The following is a 21,804-nucleotide window of genomic DNA, read 5'->3' as shown; positions in this document are numbered from 1 at the left end:
ATCAGTTGAAAAGAAGTGCTCCCCCCCCCCCCTATCTCTTCCTCTCACATAAAAATTTTGGGTACTACCCTGTCCATGGACATAGTTGGTTATTTACTTTTTAAGTACCCGAGAAATCCAATATTTATTTTTGTAATGAATATAATTAGGATTTTTCGCAAGTAATATGATGTGACATTTTCAATGAGCTGTCGCATTAATGGAAATCTGTGGCATTCCCGTGTGGCATTGATAGCAGGTGCAAGATTTTGGGTTTGCTTTATGAGAAGTTTTAACATAAAAAACGCCGCTTCATCAATATTAGTTCGAAAATTCGTTAAATAAAAAACGAAAAGTAATAAATGTCGGTTTACAAGGCTATTCAAAAAGTAAAATGTATAACTAGATAACTTGGACCCAACGTTAAATCCATGCACAAAAATAAAAATTTAATAAATACAGCATAAATATTTTTTCAAGGTTTTTTTTAGCTGGCTTTATAAGTTCACTCATGAGTTAAATGTTTTTTTTTTTTTTTTCAGAGACAAATATTAATTTCCTCTTTAAACCGTTTCCATACTGTTGGGCTATTTGCATAGTTACCAACAATTTAATTTTGGACTGATTCGGTTTCAAGCAGCAGTTGCAGAATTTGATAATCGCAAAGGCTCCTATTTCATGGAAAGGGTGAAGAACCAAGACGTCCCAGAGGTAGAATTAACGTTTAAGTAGCTGTTTTTTTTCTTTTTTTACAGAGACAGATAGCAGGCCTATCGCCAAACCTTGCGGCAGCAGGAATCGAACCCCAGGCTTCATGTTACCAATCAGAGCATCAATCTACTGTGCTATCGCAAAGTCTCCTATCTAATACATTATGATTATTAGCCACTATCGGCAGTGCTGACCTCCGTTTCATGGCCCTCCAGCCAAGAAGTGCGATGGGGGGCATTACTTTCCCAAAAAAACCTCTTGCTTACCCTCCCCGGTTTCTCTGAGTACCCTCTTAGAGCTGGGTCAACTCTGGCTGAGGTCACAGAGTCACACCAAAGACCCCAGTTCCAAACCAAATAACCAACAGGACCAGGACTCAAACCCCTTTCCTCGAGGACGAAGGATTTCAAGTCTCCACGAACAAAGGATGCCACATTACAATTCTAAATATTTCAAGATTGTTAGAAGGATACGGGAGTTATAAGTTTCATAATTGAACAAGTTAGATTAAGAAATGGAGAACTGATAAACTTAACTTATTTACCCGAAAGTATGGTTTACTTTGTGTTTGGGCACACCCAAGCTTGATTTATCCGTAGTATTTGAAGCCAGCGTCTGGCAACAATTATAGAACACGTGCCTGGGTTTCCAAGTTGAATATTATATTTATGAAAGCTTATTTTTAATTTGGAACAAATTAAAGAATAGCCCAAATCCGTCATCTAACTGAAGTTCGACATACAATTTTGCAATTCACTCAGCTAATATACATAGTTTGCTGTGTTGCCAAATTAGGAGAGAATAGCAACACGCTGAAGCGCTGCTTAAGTGCTTAAGCAACTTTCTAGAATTTTTTGGAATTTTCTAATTTTCTAGAATTTCCATTCCAATTTACTTTCTTATTACATATAATCTTTGAAGAGACGTTTGAAAACCATCGCAAAAGGCTTTCCAACATAGGTGTCATTTGGTGGAGTGTGTGTGTGGGGGGGAGGGGCAAGGGCAACGTTGCCCCCACACCCAATAATTTGGAAAATATTATAATTTATTAAATAGACTTAAATATAATATTTAGTGAGAAACCGGTTTATGCGCTACCAGGTTCATTTCTTTTTTTTAGAACATAAAATCGGTGTTAAGAGGTATATTTTAATTTTTTTTTACATTAACGTCGATTCGGTAAAAATTGCGATAGTGCTAGTTTTGTTTGAAGTATGATAAGGTAAGTGTACAAAAATATATTCGTGCCATGCATACCAGGAACCGAGAGGCCACCCATGAGTCCTCACCACCGGAAGAGTGCAGAAGCAGGATTGCCCAGTTAATTTTATGTTTACTTAGTGTGTGTGTGTGTGTGTATTGTTCATTATGTCTTCGGTAACGTTTTTTTGAAATTCACAAAGTAGCATCTTTGCAAAATAGTAACTTTTTTTCGTTACCTCCTGAAGAAAACTGTCATATTGAAAAATTAGGAGAGGCCTCCGAATACATTATAAAATAATTTCCCAAAATATATTATCACACAGCTTAGAAACTCATTTAATCTCATATTTTCCAGAAATTTTCTGGGTTAGATCCCTTGGAGCCCCTCTCTCTCTTGTTTCAAACTTTCACTTGGCCCGGAAACGGGCTGAAAAACTGTTTGTCCCTAAGTGGATTTGAAGCAATCGAAAGTCCTCAGGCAAAGAGCAAAATAAAAATTCACCCTCCCAAATAAAATCTGGGGCAACCCCCCTCCAAAAAAAAATTTAAGCGCAAAATAGGATCAAAAACCTTTTGAAGTAACAGTTGTTGTATTTTTCAAATTTCCACTTCCTATTACCCTATTATTATGTTTAATCTATGACGGGAAGATTGAAACTATTGTACTAGGCTCCTCAGCCTTTTTTTTCATGAAAAATGAAAAATGTTTCTGTTTTTGACTGCCTCTTTTATTTGAAAATCTTTTGCTTTGTACTCCATCCATCATCGAATATTGAATAACAGATTATATATTCAAAGATCAAGAAGGGCGTATTAACGAGTTAGTCGCAGTCCATCAACGTATTTATGAGACAACTTACCAATTAATAAACCGATTAACCGATTATTCCCAGACCGAATTAATTAATTATCAAAACTCATGCATATAGTCAACTATATATAGGCTCAAATATAGTCAGTTGGTTGTTGCAAGTGCTTTACTTGCCGATTAACTTATAACGTATGAGCTAAAAATTGAATTCTTTAACGAATTATATATTCAAGCATCAAGTAAGACGTATTAACGAATTAGTCCATCAACGTATTCGTGAGACAACTTACCGATTGACAATCAAATTTCCTGTTGGTCTTAAAGTGACTCCATAAGATGGCACTGAAATGCTTTGAGGTTCTGTAGATTCATCCGTATAAGTTTTGGCAGCAGTCAAATCTGTATAGTTCGCTTCAGGAAGGGTCTTACTTCTTAATCTGACAGCGCGGGGGCTTGGCTTCTCTTTTTTAATTAAAAAAACTTCTTTCTCAATCTTATTTTCTTTTAAATCAGCAACAAGTTTTGCATCTGTTTTCACTTCTGCAGATTTTAGTTGTAAGTTTTCAGGGCTGATATTACCATGTCGAGTAGTCTGGAATGTTTTTCGTTTGGAAATTATTTCAGCTGACGTAGCTTCGGACTCCTTTGTTGTTGACATTGGCAGTTTTGTGGGCTCCACAACAATTCTGCTCTTATCACATTTCAATTGTATAGGCTTCCCATGAACTCGAGAAGCTTGCTCAACATTATTCTGCAATTCAGTCGCTGATACAGTTTTTGGGAGTTCTATGATAACTGTTTTCTCAACCTCTTTTTCCTCTTCATTGCTGATGCTAGTATCCTCTGTTTTCGACTCTGTTGGTATTGTATCTGTTTCTCGAAGTTTTAAAGAGCGGCGAGCGAAAACTTGAAGTAATTCCGATGACTCGGTTGGATTCTTCAGCACAGGACGTCGAATTTCGACTGACTCAGGTTCAGGTACTTTAGTATTCCTTACGGATCCTTCTGCGGATTCCGATTTCTTCATCAATGAAGTTCTTTCGGGCTTAATAGGCTTAAGGGCGTTAAAATCATCCTTCTTAGTTGTCACTGCTTTTGTATCATTCGTTTTTTCAGTGAATTTCCGCAATGAAGGCACTTCAAATGTGTTAGGTCTTTCACTTTCAATGTTAGAATCGAGACTTAAAGGCTGTGGATTCACATTATCTGATTGAAAATTTGAGTTCTGCATTTCCGAGAATTTGCTTTTTAAAATAAGGCCAAATACACTGCTTTTTAGTTCTAGGTCAGTAAGAAGTGCGCTCTGACTCTCATTCAGCTTATTATTCGTAAATGAAGTCTTTTTTCGTAATACGACTTCAGGAAAAATATCTTCAGAACCATCATCAGCCTTTATCATTTCATTTTCAGTCAATTTTTTAGTAAAATTCTTTTCTGCTTTATCTGAAAACTTCCCGAAAAGCTGGGCGGTTTCAGTTACAATTCGGCTTTTAATTTCAGGTGGATTGAAGGGCTCCAAAAATGACCGAAGAACAACTGGTGTTGTTGGGGTTACGGCTGGAGTTAAAGTTGCAGCAACTGGAGTTAGGGCTTCAAAAAATTCCTCTTGATCACCCACTGTTTTAGGACTTAACGATGTATATTCTGAATGAGCTTCACCGTCACCCTTTCCCTTGACTGTAGAGCTATCAGTGGACAACTGCGGTGAATTGGCCTTTGAATTTGAAATTAAACTTTCACGACTCAAAGTATAGGAGCTTCCTAAGCCCTCTGTGTCAGAGATATTCAAAGAGCTTGAGCCCGTGCTTAAGCTATCATTTGAGTTCTTGTTGATCACATCGTCAGGCAGTATCAGCTGATCTGAAGATTGACTGTACCGATTCAAGCTACTAATAGTCTTCTTCAGACCTTCATTTGAAAACTTGAGAGTTTCAAGTGACCGCCGAATAACATGTGCAGCTGGGTTTGATTCCACCGCCTTCTTAAGTATGAAATCCCCGTTTAAATCAATACCACTCAAACTTTCCGGTGATTTATCAGACTCATTGCTCTTTGCTTCTTTCTCGTTGAATTTTAAAGAATCAAGAGCTAGAGGGGTAGTAGTTGAGCCTCTGAAGCTGTGAACACGTCTTGCTGGACGGCTTGGTAATTCATTACGCGGTTCAAGACTGATTTGCTTTCTAAATTTTGGCAAACTTGGCTCAGTTTCATCGAAAGGTCGTCGTAGATCGTTGACATTCACAGTTGGGAGTACTTTAACCCATGGTCTTACAATTGGCGCATCTTGCGGTTCTTCTCTTGAAAGCTTTCTTGGTTTGGAAGAGTCGGGAGTTATATTGAGGGATTCATAGCCTTTATCTTCAGAATTAGGACTGGCTAATAACGACTTTCTAGGGATAGGAACAGGTTTGGTAATATTTTTACTTCCTTCTCGAATACGGTCGAAAAATGATGCAAAATTTAAAGTTTCCTGATCAACAGAGTTGTCGTTACCATTATGCTCAACATCAGCTGATATTCGCCAATTTTTCACTTCTGGTTTGTTTTCGGAAATAAATGAACTCTTTCTACTCACATCTCGCTCTTTTGGGGGTAGAGCAGGCGGGCTTTTAAGGTCTTGCTCCAAATTTGGTTTTGTTACTGGGAGTTCAGTAGAATTTTTTCTGCTACTTCTTCTACGAGGGAAGAAGCGAGAGAAAATATTTTGAGGCTCAACTGGTGACAACGAACCATCATGAGGATTCTGAAACAAAATGAAAAGTTATCGAAACATTGCCTTCAACCTTATAAAACAAAAAAGGGTATACAAAAATTTAATAATCTTTTCCACAGTAGTTAGGTTCTTATTACCTCCGTAAGATTGGTAAACAACTGTAAAGAGCTTATGAATTATACCATACCAATGAAATGGGGTACGTTTTTTCTTTCCTTTTATTTTTAGTAGATGGATGAAATTTCGGATTTTTCTTGTTCGAGCTTTCAGCCCTTCCCATTTTGGGCCAGCTAATCACCCCGGATCCAACTGTCCATTTGCGTAATTAGTGGTAGACCTAAGGGGCAGAGACACATCCCGCCTGGGGCGCGGTTCATTCTCCAGTAGTTTCCACACGTTAGAAACTTATCAGAAGGATGGCAAATGCCACACATTAGTAATTGGAGTTTAAATCTTCTTCCAAGAAAAAAAAAATCATTTGGCCAGTTTTAATCGAGAATTTTATCTAGTACCCTTTTGGCTATATCATAAAAAAAAACTAATTTAGTGAACAATAGTTCGAAGCATGTGCATTTAAAGTCCAAATGGCAGATAAAATTTTGCGGTTTCATTACTAATAGGCTAACTGTTCCTAATTACCCTGTGATCAAACTAATTGTTCTTTTCAGAAATGAAAAAAAGCGAATTCACACGACTTCTGTTTTCCATGTCAATGAACGACAATGGACATGATTCTCCAAAACTAACTTACTTTGCAAAATAATTACTTTGAACAACTAATGATTAACATTCTGTTGGGCACACCCGTATCTTCACTTCCGAATCATCGTGAATTTCTCATTATTTTCTTACATTTGCAACATATCCCCCCCCCCTAATATCAACCAATATAACAAATACACCTATCAGATCCAAGTATACTCATAGAACTCGTATAAAAGCTTTATTCATATAAAATTAAGAAAATTTGTTATGAAAGGGGAGTGCTTTAGAAAGGTTTGGTTTTCACGAGCATTTTAAAACCAGAGAGTCAGTCATACTCGGTTGCCATTTATCTCATATGAATAACCTGACCTTTATGACCTTTAAATAAAAGAACCCAAAAATTTCAATTTCGGTGGGGGGGGGGGGGGGGGCTTCTCCCTCCTCCAGGGTACAACTCTTAATAGAGAATCATGTCCCTAAATCAAGAAATATTTTGACATTTGTCATATAATATGCACCACAATTCTTTTCACAAATTAAATAAAAACAAAAACAATATTTTTTTTAACTGAAAGTAAGGAGCGACATTAAAACTTAAAACGAACAGAAATTACTCCGTATATGAAAGGGGCTGTTCCCCCCTCAACAACCCGCTCTTTACGCTAAAGTTTGACTCTTTCTCTCAACTCTACTTTTTAAAACAATAAAAAACTTTTGCGTAAAGAGCTGGGCATTGAGGGGCGAACAGCCTGATCCTACTATAGTTTTCTCTGATAAGCTGAATCTGATGGTGTGATTTTCGTTAAGGTTCTATGACTTTTAAGGGGTGTTTCCCCCTATTTTCTAAAATAAGTCAAATTTTCTCAGGCTCGTAACTTTTGATTGGTAATTCTAAACTTAATGAAACTTATATATTTATAATCAGCATTAAAATGCGATTCTTTTGATGTAACTATTGTTATAAAGTTCCGTTTTTTAGAGTTTCGGTTACTATTGAGCCGGGTCGCTCCTTACTACAGTTCGCTACCACGAACTGTTTGATGAAAAGAAAAGACAATAGAAGCAAATTCTCACACCTTCTCTTTTCCATTTCATTGAACGAAAATTCTCCTAAAATGAGTTTTTTATATTCCTTTTCTTATAAAATACCTTCTTGTAACGATTAATGATTTGCGCATTTAACCCTGTTTTTGCTAAGGTACGTGACACTTCCCACACCCAGGACAAACAAGAAAATGTCAAATAGAAAATGACACAAAGAAACTGCTGATGATTAATTACTTGAAGAATGACTATCAAAAAAAGTTACAAAAAAAGACTTTCTGTTAACAAATGGTAATTTTTACTACTAAACATTTTAAAAGGAAGTAATAAAACGTGGTCAAGTAACATTACAGAGGCTATTGTTATGGTAGTTAGAAACTTGAAATGAGCACTCCGTAATAGAGTAGATCATGATTTTTAATAATATTTAAACGAATAATTGGTATTATTTCTACAATAATTTTACCAACTACACAAATTAAATTGATTATTCTTATTAGTACACCGGAAAAACATAAAGTGTCGCCAATCGCTAGATGGTGGTGAGATATTTTTTTTTTGTCGATGCTAGCACCAGCTTTCCAATCTTTTAAGTTAGCCATACTCTTTTTTCTAGGGTAGGAGTTATCTAGTTTCAATAATGTTCCTGACATTTTAAAAGGAAGTAATACAACGTGGTCAAGTAACATTACAGAGGCTATTGTTATGGTAGCTAGAAACTTGAAATGAGCACTCTGTAATAGAGTAGATCATGATTTTTCATAATATTTAAACCAATAGTTGTTTTCAAACTTAGAAAATATTGTTTTTTATCTCGGATTAACCTTTAAGTTATATTCTTTCCGTCAACACCATCTAGCGCTTGGCGACACGTAATCTCTCAAGCTTTGCAATCATTCTTTTGTCAGGAACTTATTACTACAATTATTTTACCAACTACACAAATTACATTGATTATTCTTATTAGTACACCGGAAAAAACATCAAGTGTAGCCAAATGCTAGATGGCGTTGAAATATTTTTTGTCGACACTAGCGCCAGCTTTCCAGTCTTGTAAGTTAGCCATACTCTTTTTGGTAGGGTTGGGGTTATCTAGTTTCAATAATGTTCAATCACCCTATTCTTTTGTCTAAACTATCTTTATTTGAAGTACAAGGAGCCCCACTAAAATGGTTAAAGTCTTATCTCTTAGGGACATTTCAGTATGTTTCGGCAGATGGTACTTCTTCCTCCACCTTGCCTATATCGAGAGGTGTGCCACAGGGCTCCGTGCTTGGACCATTTTTTGTTTTTAATTTATATTAGTGATCTTGTTGATGATCTTCATCCCCATGTATACCCTGTTCCTGTTGCTGACGACAGTAACTTTTTCATTGCTTCAGTGGACCTGCCATCTGCCACTGGGTGTTCTTGATAAAGTGAAGGATTGGTGCTGGTCAAATGCTATGGCCTTCAACAGCCGGAAAAGAGCCATTGTAGATTTCAGGACTCCGTATCGTATGAGAGACGTACAGAAGCCAAACATCCTGACTTCTGGGAAAAATATTATACCATGGTGAATACCATGGAGAATACCATGGTGAATACGCTACCATGGTGACATTTCCTGCTGTGTATCTTGACTGTTTTCTTTCTTTTAAACTTCATAACTCACACCCGTACCCTCATCCGTCGCCAGTCTTCAATATTGCACCAGGTTAACTCATTTCTTACCCTGATGTTATGCCTTCTCTTTATTATGATTTTATTTTTCTGCTTTTCATATTGCTGTTATGTCTGGGGTAGTACTAACAAATGTCTCCTCTGCTCACTTCAAAAAGCCCGAAATAGGACAGTGAAGGCTACTTTTCTTCTTCCTCGGCTTTACCCTTCCTCTTATCTTTAGAATGATACTAGAATAGATCTGCTGGACCGTATTGCAGATATAAGTAATCTTTAGTTAGCGCATTCTGCTTTTCTAGGTACTCTTCCATCGCCCCTGCAGCAATTTCTTTTTTCTTCTAGACGATTTATTTTACCAAAGCGATCATCTACAGCAGCCCAGAGGTCTCCTGTATATCAATCAATTCTATTATGGAACTTCATCTCTTTGGATGTCCCTCTATTTTTTTTTTTTGCAAAGGCATTATTTCGTCGGGTATTTCCTGTTTAGTAATCTCTCTCTCTCTCCTTTGTTTTTATTTACCTAATTATTTTTATTGTTTTATTTACTCCTTTGTTTTAGCTACACATCCACCGTCTCTGCAGAAGTTTTTCTCATGGACAGGCTCAGGTAGGTACTCTTCTTTTTTATGTAGTTCTTCTAGACGATTTATTTTATCAAAGCGATCATCTATAGCTGCCCAGAGGTCTCCTGTATATCAATCAATTCTACTATGGAACACCATCTCTTTGAATGTCCCTCTATTATTTTTTGCAAAGGCATTTTTTCGTCGGGTATTTCCTGTTTAGTAATCTATCTCTCTCTCTCCTTTGTTTTTATTTATCTTATTGTTTTTATTGTTTTATTTATTCCTTTGCTTTAGCTACACATCCACCGTGTCTGCAGCAGTTTTTCTCACGGACAGGCTCAGGTAGGTACTCTTCTTCTTTGCGTAGTTCTTCACGCAGATTTATTTTACTAAAACGATCATCAACAGCAGCTCAGAGGTCTCCTGTTTATCAATCAATTCTACAATGGTACTCCATCCCTCCTGATGTCCATCTATGTATTTCTGCAAAGGCAGTAATTATATGTCTCTCTTCTCTTCATTTACACGTTATATCTCCTTCTAAATCTCATATCTGTTAAATGTCCTTGTCTTGTTCCAGTGTTCTTTTTATTATATGTGTTTTATAAAAGTATTTTATTTTTGTTTTGTGTGGCCGATTACAAGCAAAGCTTCTTGGGCTTAGTAACCGCTTTACGTTTGTAGCATTTTTTTTAGTATTAATAAATTGGGTGATTGATTGAAAAGAACACTAAAAAATCCATTTTGAAAAATTCCGATTTCGACGAGGAAGAAACAACAAGAACGGTTCAGACATACTTGCTAGTGGTTGTTAAAATAAATACTTTAAAATATTTTTAAGTTTTGGGGATAAGTACCTAATAGCGAAGAAAGGAAGAAAAAACCGCACAAAAAGAATTTTTATATTTTAATGAAGAAGGATTGAAAAGGACATGGATGGGAGGGGGTAGGGGGGGGGGGGGTTTAGTTTGCTTTTCGCAGCTATTCTTCAATTATAAACATCAACAAAAAGAAGAGCAATAGAGAATTTTTTCTCGTAAGACAGTGGAACTTTCGCTGAAATAAGGACGCTGAAATAAAGATTTTTCATTTTAGTTTTAATGGTCGTATTTTAATTTAAGTCTCTTTCCTTTAATACATTTATGTTTTGTTGATGACGGCCCTTGGACATAGGGTCGAAATATTCATTCAAATATAGAATTCTACTGTCTTGCGAAAAGAATCCCCTATTGCTCTTCTTGTTGTTGATATTTATGATGGAAACGGAGCAAGGTCTTCGTCGCAATTTATTTTCAACTTTCTCACAGGGTCCCATACAGACAGGGTCGGAGACCGGGGCAATCCTTATGAATATAAAAAATGTATACGAACAATAAAATGAAACATAAACAATGCTTATTACCGGCACGTCGTCCAGTAAAGAGCTTGGAGGGGAAGTTGAACTATTTCTTCGTTGAAATGACTGAATTTCATATTGGAGTCTCCGATCAGCACTGGAGCGGCTTCTTGAAACTCGTGACAAAGGGCTCCTTGGGGGACTTGGACTCCGATCAGTTGATCGTGTTAGGCTTACGGACCTTAGCTTCGGTGTTACATCTGGAGGCTGAGCTGGGGTTCGAACTTGAGATGAAGATCGCTTACTCTCTGTGCGTTGTACAGATCCTAAAGAGAGTATGTGATAAAACAGATTTGAAAGTATATGATGTTGATCAATTAGATACATCTAAGAAAATTAGGAACAGACTTCACCAAATTTCTGACGTTTTAAAATAGCCCCTGTATGAATTAAATAAAAAAACAAGTTTTTTTAACGGAAAGTAAGGAGCGACATTAAAACTTAAAACGAACAGAAATTACTTCTTATATGAAAGGGGCGGCTTCCTCATCAACGCCCCGCTCTTTGCGCTAAAGTTTGACTCTTTCTCTTCACTCTACTTTTTAAAACAGTAAAAAACTTTAGCGTAAAGAGCGGGGCGTTGAAGAGGAAGCAGCCCCTTTTATATACGAAGTAATTTCTGTTCGTTTTAAGTTTTAATGTCGCTCCTTACTTTCCGTTAAAAAAACTTGTTTTTTTTTATTTAATTTCTGAACGTTTTTGAATCAATGCATGTTTTGATTTTGGCTCTCCGCAGATGAATAATTAAAACGAAATTTGCATATTTATTTTTTTGGCTAAATGGCTTTCTCATAGTTTTGATCGAACGATTTTGAGAAAAAAAGGAGCGGGGGAGGAGGCCTAGTTGCCCTCCGATTTTTTGGTTACTTAAAAAGGCAACTAGAACTTTTAATTTTTTACGAATGTTTTTATTAGTAAAAGATATACGTAACTTACAAATTAGCTTACGTAACGAACTTCTGTATTCTCATGTTTTTATTACGTATATAAAGGGGTTCACCCCCTCGCTCTTTACACTAAAGCTTAAGTTTTGTCCCAATTTCTTACGAATGACCCCTGAATCACAAAAGCCGTAGAATAAATAATTGAAATTACTAAAAATACTTTAGCGTAAAGAGCGAGGTGTTACGAGGAGGTGAGCCCATCATATGCATAATAATTTCTGTTTTTTTTTAAGTTTTAATGCTTCTCCTTACTTTTAGTTGAAAAAACTTTTTCATATTTATTTTTCATTGTTTTTTTTTTTAAATAGTGCTAGAAAATCCTGCGCTCCCTTCATGAAAATTTTCTTCCCCTATGACAAATTCCTCCAAGGAAAGTTCCCCCAACATATCCCCCTCTTATCAACCCCCCCACAACCTAAAAATCGCCCCGAGAACGTCTGTACACTTCCAAATAACCATCACTATATGTAAGCACTGGTCAAAGTTTGTAACTTGCGGCTCCTCCCACGGGGACTGTGAGGGAGCAAGTTGTCCCCTAAAACATAGTTATAAGGTTTTTTGACTACACTGAATAAAATGGCTATCTCAGAATTTTGATTTGGTGACTTTGGGAAAATAATTGGCGTGGGAGGGGGCCTAGGTGCCCTCCAATTTTTCAGGTCACTTAAAAAGGGCACTAGAACTTTTCATTTCAGTTAGAATGAGCCCCCTCGCAAGATTCTAGGACCACTGGGTCGATACGATCACCCCTGGGAAAAAAACGAACAAACAAACAAACAAATAAACACGCATCCGTGATCTGCCTTCTGGCAAAAAATACAAAATTCTACATTTTTGTAGATAGGAGCTTGAAACTTCTACAATAGGGTTCTCTGATACGCTGAATCTCATGGTGTGATTTTCGTTAAGATTCTGTGACTTTTAGGGGTTGTTTTCCCCTATTTTCTAAAATAAAGCAAATTTTTTAGAGTTTCGTTTACTATTGAGCCGGGTCGCTCCTTACTACAGTTCGTTACCATGAACTGTTTGATTTATTTATTGAAAAAAAAAAAACTTTTCCGATGTGAGCAGCAAAGTTGAAAGTTGTCCGCACAAATTTTTTCTGTACCCAAATATCGTTTTTAATATCCATATATCGATATTGACATTGAATATTGCCCAAAACAAACATGCAACAAATATCTATAAAACTAGCTAAAATAAACTGACTGGGGACATTTCCAAATATTTGTGGAACTTGAAATTATATAAGTTTACTGAAAACACACACGAAAAGATTTGTATATAGCATAAACGTAAAGTGTTTTAGGATGTTTTTCTGTGATTTTACTTCGCTGAGCTTGTACGACTTGTAGACTATTATTTGATAGGCGAGTGTGAAGTGAAGGTATCCGAGTACCGTTACCAGACAAATTCGAAAAATCATATGATAGCTTAAAGCTTGCCATGACATAAGCAGAAACAATTAGATTTCTGGTTTTAAAATAAAAAATAATAATAATTTACTTCTAACCCGCTAATATAAAAAGTAAATTGCACAAAAATTACGGAAAGAGCATAGATTCAAGAAAATGAAAAGGTAGCAATTAACTTGCGTTGCGTCCGACAGTTTTTTGGTACGCATCAGTGAGAAGAAAAAAAACCTTTGGAAATATCTCAAGTGTAAAATCTAAATTTGAATAGGTCTCTATCTTAATTTTTTTTTCCTAGTTTTGTCTTCTATACTGCAATACATTTCGATTTCGATATTTTTGTCCAACCAAATACCAGAGCTAGTGAGAGGATGGAGGGGGGAAGGTGTTACAAATAGACAATACAATTTAATCAAATTGTCGGATAATTTGCCACTAATTTGCAGAGACAAAAAAAAACTGGAGCACCAAAAAAGGACACGGAGTCATCCGCACCCCCCCCCCCAAGGTGCAGCAACAAATTTTATAACATTTACAAATTTAATACAGATATAAATTCAATAGGGGTATACCATATAGGTATGGTGGTGTGGGGGACCTTTGGCTGGGTGCGATTTCGGAACGTCGATTCTAAACCAGTAATTCAATAGTTAAAAACAAATCTCCCCACTCGAGATGTGAAAACTTGTGAACACGCCTGGGATATATAAAAAGAAAAAAAAATATGATTGCTAACGTTTTTTGCAAAATAATTTTGACAGTTCAGCTAGTTCATATTAACAACTGAAAAAAAAAAATTAAATGAAAAAGTAACACCGTTCAGGAGACCCAAAAAAGGTCGCTCAGTTTTAAATCTTTTTTACCATTTAGTACTTCAAAACTTAAAACTGAAATGGGAAAATTAACGGATCTGTCTGCTAATCGTCAAAGGCTATAAAAGTAAATATTGTACTAGATAAGACAGATTGTTTTTTACCAAAAAGGAAACAAAAACTAAACCTATCCTGATTCTCCGAAAGATATGATTGTTTAAACAATTAAGACTCCACTATCACTTGTTTATCTTTGGTCCTTTATTTTCACAGTTTAAATCCGAGATTAACAAAATAAGCATGACGCAATTTAACATTATAAAAAAAACAAATTTATTTCTTGAAAGTGTTACTTAAAAAAAAAAAAAAAATAGAAGATATCAAAACGGTCTCCATAGACCGCTCAAAAGAGCAAAAAAAAATATACACAAAACAGCACAAAATCTCCTTTTTTGCACAATAAGGCAATTACTCTCGAAAGTCACGGATTGCAGATCTTTCATTAAATTTATTTTAGGAATTGCCCTTGCCATTGCCCTGTAGTGGCGTGATGGGTTGATGCTCTGCTTGGCAATGTAGAACCCAGGGATCGCTCCCCGCTGTAGCAAGGTGCACTCTGGAGGATCTGTATCCTTTTATCCTATCCTCTACAATTAAAGTTTCAAAATGGTTTGAATTATACCCCAAAAGCCCTGGGATTTGTGAAACAAAAATTCTCAGGAAAAGTAGTGTCGGGTTGATCACGGACAGCACTAATTGTTTTTTCTTTCTAAACAATAAACTACTAAACAAGCAACAACTAAAAAATAAACTATGAGAGGTTTCTCCCCACAATTTGTTCCCCAAGATGTAAAAAATATGTTTTCTTACAGAATAGGATAACTTCACTCTGTGAATTGTAGATCTTACATCTGGAAACATGTACGAAATCAAACAGTTCGTCGTAATGAACTGTAGTAAGGAGCGACCCGGCTCAAAAGTAACCAAAACTCTAAAAAACGAAGTTTTGATACCAATAGTTACATGAAAAGAATCGCATTTTAATGCTGATTTTAAATATATTTCATCAAGTTTAGTCTTACCCATCAAAAGTTATAAGCCTGAGAAAATTGTCTTGTTTTAGAAAATAGGGGGAAACACCCCCTAAAAGTCACAAAATATGAAAAAAAATCACACCATCAGATTCAGCGTATCAGTGTAGAAGTTTCAAGCTTCTATCAACAAAAATGTGGAATTTTGTATTTTTTTGCCAGAAGACAGATCATGGACGCGTGTTTATTTTATTTATTTTTTTATTTTCTTTATTTCCCTCAAAAAATTTCCACGCACATATTTTCCACAAAGTCACCGGATCAAAATTCTGAGATAGCCATTCTGTTCAGCTTAGTCAAAAACCTAATAGCTATGTCTTTGGAGATGACTTAATCCCCCCTAGCCTCCGGGGAGGGGCTGCAAGTTACAAACTCTGATCATTGTTTGCATATAGTAATTGTTAATTATGAAGTGTACAGACGTTTTCAGGGGGACTTTTTCGCGTTGGGGTGGGGGTGGGTCGCAGGGAAGAGTTTACGAGGGAGGATATTTTCATAGAGGAATTTTTCATGAGGGGAGAGAATTTTCATGAGGGAAGAGAATTTCCATGAAGGGGCGCAGGATTTTCTAGAATTACTTAAAAAAAAACAATGAGAAAATAAACAATTTTTTCAACTGGAAGTAATGAGTAGCATTAAAACTTAAATCGAGTATAAAATATTACGTGTATAAGGGGGTTCGTCTTCTCCACAATACCTTGCTCTTTGCGCGAAAGTATTTTTAGTAATTTCCACTATTTATTCTAAGGCCTTTGTGATTTAGGGGTCATTCTTAAAGATATGGGACAAAATTCAAGGTTTAATGTAAAGAATGAGGTATTGACGAGGGGGCGAACCCCCTCATATACGTAATAAAAATACACAAATATAGAAGTTCGTTATGTAAGTTAATTCGTAAGGTACGTATGTTTTATTACTGACAAAAATAAAAAAAATCTAGTTGCATTTTTACGCAACCAAAAATTGGAGGGCAACTAGGCTTCATCGCCCATTCCTTTTTTTTTCTTATCAAAATCATCCGATCAAAACTATGAGAAAAAATATATATATAAATTTCGTTTTAATTTTTCATGTGCGGTGAGCCAAAATCAAAACATGCACTAACTAAAAACGTTCAGAAATTAATAAAAAAAAACAAGTTTTTTTTTAACTGCAAGTAGCGACATTAAAATTTAAAACTAACAGAAATTATTCCGTATATAAAAGGGGTTGACCCCTCTTCCAACGTCTGGCTCTTTACGCTAAAGTTTGACTCTTTATCATAACTCTACTTTTTAAAACAATAAAAAACTTAGCGTAAAGAGCGAGGCGGTGAAGAGGGATCAACCCCTTTTATATACGGAATAATTTCTGTTCGTTTTAAATTTTAATGTCGCTCCTTACTTGCAGGTAAAAAAAACTTTTTTTATTTAATTTAGTTTAACGGGTCTCCTCTTGCAATTAGACTTTAATCTGTATTGACTTATGCTACACACAAATACCCTGGGGTTTGTTAAAAGGCATATCTAACATTTTTTTTTTATTCTAACAAATATATGGATGTGTCGTGCTTGATACGAAATGCAAAACATGTCATAATAGCCATTACACTGAAGTTCTTATTCACTTGAATTACTTCCTTATGTAATTTCCTTCCACAGTCAACAGTAAACGAGAAAAAATGTTTTACCTTCCAGATTTTTTATAATAAGTTTAGATTCACTAGACGACAGATCTGTTTGGGTTCATTATTTGTATAACCAACAGAAATAGAGAGAAAATTATCTTTTGTGCAAATTCTGGGGTGGCGGAAGCTCTGCCGCCACCCCAGTCACCGTTCATTTCAGTCTAAAATAAGCCATGAGAACTTATTTATTCACGTCAAATTACTATTAGAAAAAATGCTACTTAAAATCATTTATTTCATTAATAGCAAATTTATCTTATAATGTCATTTCTTTTTTTCGCAATGGCTGTAACTGTTAAAATTTTCTTTTAAACTATTATTACTATTATCTCCGTTTCATGTATCATTTATATCATATTATGCACCGTAACGAATATAAACATTGATTTATGGTTTTCTCGAATTTTTTCGAGAAATTTTCTCGAATCGTATTTGATTTCAAGCAGAGATTGCTTATGCACAATTGACATAACAACATCTAGCCATATGACTGCTGGGGCTTTCCCTATGATTCTTGACTGTTCAGATACGGTAATACGGAAAGTTATATCTCTCCATACCGGGTTATTTTGTTCCATTGCTCCAGTTCCTTTTTGTGTATTTGATGTGCTTTGTCATATAAGACATGTAGGCTATACTGGGTGGGTGTATTGGGCGGTTTCCTAACCCTCAAGTGTCAAAATTTGTAGGATTTGTATATAATATCACATTTTTTTCCATTTTTTTTAATACTTTCTCAACATTTTTTCTGTTTATTTTTCTTGTATTTTTTTAAACATTTTTTTTTTGTCAAAATAAGATTTGTAGCCTATATCATGCACGTCCAGTGCTGGGAGAGAGTGACCTTTGGGCATAGACCCCAATGAAACACAAGTTTTTTCCAAATTTCTTGGCACTTCTTGTTTAAATTATATATAAAAACATGATTGATCTCTCCCCCCCCCTCCAAAAAAAAATCTAACATAACCTCTACATGTATGACCTATATATTTGTACACTGGACATTCGATTGATTAAATTTATTGAAAAATCATCATAATATCGATATCAAGAATGTATCTGCCGAGACCAAAGAGAACGGGCAACTATTAAGTGAAAACTGGTAAAGGTCTCGAAAAAAAATTACCTGTGCCATCTAATATTAGACGATTTTGATACTTTTTATGGCCTGTTTGAAACTGCGGTATACTTGGTTTTTTTTTAGGTACGCCTACTACAAAATGTATGGGAAGTTATAGAAAGTAGGATCATATTCCAAGGAGGCCTACCGGCTTAATTTTAACTAGCCTACTCAGCTGGAGATATTTTCCAAGCTAACATAGGCCCACTTAGTGCGAATACGAAGTCAATTTTGACTTAAATAATTCTTAAAAAGTACCACTTAACTATCGATTACAGAGAAAATCTTAACTTGAGTTCTATAAAATATGGATTAGTTAATTCTAAAACCCCAATTATTTTTTCAAGTTTTCTGCTTCTCTAATCAAGTCGCCAGATACCATGAGGTTGGTGGCAATAATAGTTTTAAAATCCATATCTTGCCTTGCTAGATCTCTGAAGATGTAAGTCTTGTTAAGTTTCAATTTCTCTTTGGCCACGTTATCGATGCCTAAAAAACGTTTTTCTTCGTTTTCCCACTCCCTCTAAAATTTGAGTCTCGTAGCTCAACTATTTTTCAACTACTGTAGTCAATTATATGTTTACTGTAGTCAATTATATATAGCAACTATTTAGCAACTACTGTAATTAATTATATGTAACTACTGTAGTCAATTATACTGTAGTCAATTTCTTTTTAAGTTTTCTGCCTTTCTGATTAAGTCGTCAGACACCATGAGGTTGGTGGTAATAGTAAGTTACTTTTTGAGCAATAATAAATAACTAAAATTTGAGTCTCGTAGCTCAACTATTTTTCAACTACTGTAGTCAAATTGTATGAATATAGAACATATTATTCCATTTCTTCCATTAAATTTATATCATAAGATCGTTGAGTAAATTCATATGAGGTTAGTGATTCTGCTGCAAGTTCTTGAGCAGAGCCAAGAGTGAATACCATTAGAACAAGTTGCAGGAGTACTAACTTTGCAAAATTCGAACAGATTTTGATTCTAGTAAATGGTACAAAAAAAAATCGCCCATTAATTTAGGGTGACTAGAAAATCGCGTCTCTTTTCATCTTTCATACCAGCCTGTTAATTGTTTGTACGACGATTGTCCCACTCTTATACCTGCCTGTCATTTGACATAAAATTAAAAAAAGGATAATACGAGGAATGTTTGTAATTCTTCCACGGTTGAAATTTAAAACTAATTTTGAGGTTTTTTGGCAACTCTTTATGCCATTGGCTTAAGGTGATGTGATATATGAAGAGTGAGAATTTCGGATTTAATTTGCTTAGGCTATACTTACTGCAAACTGCACCCTCTACTTTATTTTAATGAAAATTCTAAATCTCGTAAATTACAAAATGATTAAATATATTAGATTATTTATTTGAAAGTTTGCTCGCCTGAACTTTCTTTGCCAGAGGCAAGTGCTCCCTCTGCCCCTCCTAAAATCGCGTCTTGAAGTATAGCTTCATTGAACAAATGGCAAATTGCCTGCTCTCTACGTCATCAGTCTTCTCTGGGGTTACAGACTGTGCTGTATATTAGAAATCAGAGACTTTTGCCACAAGCTCAATTTGCAGGGTTCCAAATTTGTGAAAATCCAAATTAAGTAAATAATAAACATAAATCGTTTTCCAAACCAATGCAACAAAATCTTATCTTGTCTTCTTTCTCCTTTTATACCTGCCTGTCATTTTTAATCCGCAGGTTCTCATCACAAGACTCCAGATTGAAGGGTACTTAAAGGTTTAGTTCAAACTTTTGATTGTAATATAATAATTTGTTTGATTTGCTAAATTCCATATGCAACCCATTTACAATGAAATTTTGTTTACATCAGGTAATGATTAGATTTTAAATTAGTACTTTAGCAATTAAATTATATTTCAATTGATATATTTAATAACGACCTTACTGATTGGTACTAGCTAGTTCGAGGTAGGTGCTAGATAGAAAATTGTCATCAAATTTTTACACAGCAAGAGTCAGAGCCCTTGGGATACAGCACATTGGTGTAAATTCACAATAATGGGGGGTAGGGGGCAAAATTTACCTTTCAAAATCATGGGGGGTGGGGAGCAATTTTGCTATTTTTTCAATTTTATCCATGAAAATATCAAAGAAAGCATTTTTCAATGAAAATACCTAAAAATTATTTTCAAAAACTCTAGGGAGCAAATGCCTCCTGGCCCCCTTTTCCTAATTGGCGTAACTGTTCATCAGCTGGAGAGGAGAGCAGAGAGATATGAACACCTTGCTTCTTCTTTTTCTTGCAGGATTATTTGGAACCGCTAATTTATAATCTCCATGTAATTCTACGCCCTACAACAGCTAAGGTCAAACTCGTGGTCCGGTATTACCAAACAGTGATCAATCTGACTGTGCAGGATTTAAAACATGTTTCTTCTTCGTCATTTAATATTTAAAAACACTGCATTATCTTGATTTAATTTTAAGCCCTGCGGCAGTTGGGATCAAGCCTCAAGTCTCAGCGGCGGATCCAGGTGGGGGCGCGGGGGCGCGAGGGGCGCGCGCCCTCCTAACGTAGTGGTATATTTGGGGGTAATATCATATTGCAATATCAAATATGATATTTTTTTGCTGAGGGTGAACAGCTTTTCATTTTTTATGGCGGGATGGTTTCTATAACTTACCATTTTTGTATCAGTATTTTTACATCATTTTAGTTTCAACAGATTTATTACAACTTTAACCCTCAGCAGATTTTAGATTAAATTTACGACCATTTCCACGACTTACCTATCGCGTATATTCGTTGAGGTTCCCTTTAAATTCCTGGTATTTCTTTGTTCAAAATATTTTGCGCCTCCGCTAAAAAAAAAAAAAAATCCTGGATCCGCCCCTGTCAGATCTTAAAACAGAGATTAATCCGACTTTGTCACCACAAAATATAAAACACCAAGGTTTAGACCTCTATCCAATTTTTTCTTACACATGTAGGAAACAGAACTTTCAAAATATTTGAATTTTTCAAGGGGTTTTCCAATTTCTTAGACAAACAAATGTTAACAAAAATTGCAAATTGTTCATTCATGTTAACGTTAATTTTCGGAAGTACTTAATTTTTGGAGTACCCAATTTTTATTTGTGGAAGTTAATTTCAGTCCCCAGAGGAAGCACTTCAGGGAAATTTTTAGTCGTTTTAAACGTAGCCTAGAATAGAACGTCAGTTTGGTCGGATCTACGCAAAATGAAATAGAGTTACCACTGAATATTTCAAAATGTGAATCTTTACTTTGAACCGTGTTAACCGTGCTATTCCCCTTGCTCCAATGCTTTTATGATATATGGTGTTCCAGTCACTAAATGGCTTGGCATTTCTATATTTAAATCCGTTGGCAGCATCCGGCTTGAATTTATTTATGTTTCCAAGATTAAGCTTAAAGCTGGTATTGAGAAATTGTTGCAAAACGCGGTTGCTTTAAAAAGCGAAATCACACGAAACTGTAATCCGCTTTATAACAAGCATGATCCTAAACAAATCAATTTTAATTATTTTAGATATTGTAAGCTTTTATTATGTTTACCATTTCCAGTGCCAAATAGGCACCTTGTGGGTTGTTAGGGTGCTAAAGCAATTTTGCCCTCGCTTGACATTCTACAAGCAAATATGGGTCAGGTTCCTAGTTTTCAGTTGGGCCCAAATTACAATCTTATCCAATTTTTTTAATGAGTAGTTTTTTGTTCTTTTTATTGAGCGAGTGTAACTTTACTGCAAAAAAAAAACTTTACTAGTAAAAAGTAACTGTTTTTAATTTATATTTACTTTTTTACTGTTATATTTACTTTTTTATGTTATATGTTTATATTTACTGTTTTTTTTAATTCAATTTACACGTATTACAGTGGGCTAAAATAAATTATTATTATTATTATAATGAACCAGTCTCAATGACTGTCCTCGACGAAATTTCAAAGAAGTTCACGCAAACTGAACCTCGGAGCCCTATCT

The 21,804-nt window shown here is 35.4% G+C and overlaps 1 protein-coding gene across 1 annotated transcript in view; it reads right to left on the bottom strand.

Annotated features, from left to right (window-relative positions):
- LOC136043965 (uncharacterized) overlaps positions 1-21,804 on the bottom strand; it is a 39,148-nt gene that overhangs the window by 13,046 nt on the left and 4,298 nt on the right. Inside the window, exons 2-3 of the mRNA XM_065729046.1 lie at positions 10,800-11,059; positions 2,995-5,447 (exon numbers count right to left, since the gene is read on the bottom strand). Coding sequence (XP_065585118.1) covers positions 2,995-5,447; positions 10,800-11,059 — 2,713 coding nt within the window. The remainder of the gene's footprint in view (positions 1-2,994; positions 5,448-10,799; positions 11,060-21,804) is intronic.

This window comes from Artemia franciscana, chromosome 2, assembly GCF_032884065.1.
Source record: "Artemia franciscana chromosome 2, ASM3288406v1, whole genome shotgun sequence".
NCBI lineage: Eukaryota > Metazoa > Arthropoda > Branchiopoda > Anostraca > Artemiidae > Artemia > Artemia franciscana.
Note: the sequence above shows the minus strand (reverse complement) of the source record. Positions and strands in the feature narration are given on the sequence as shown.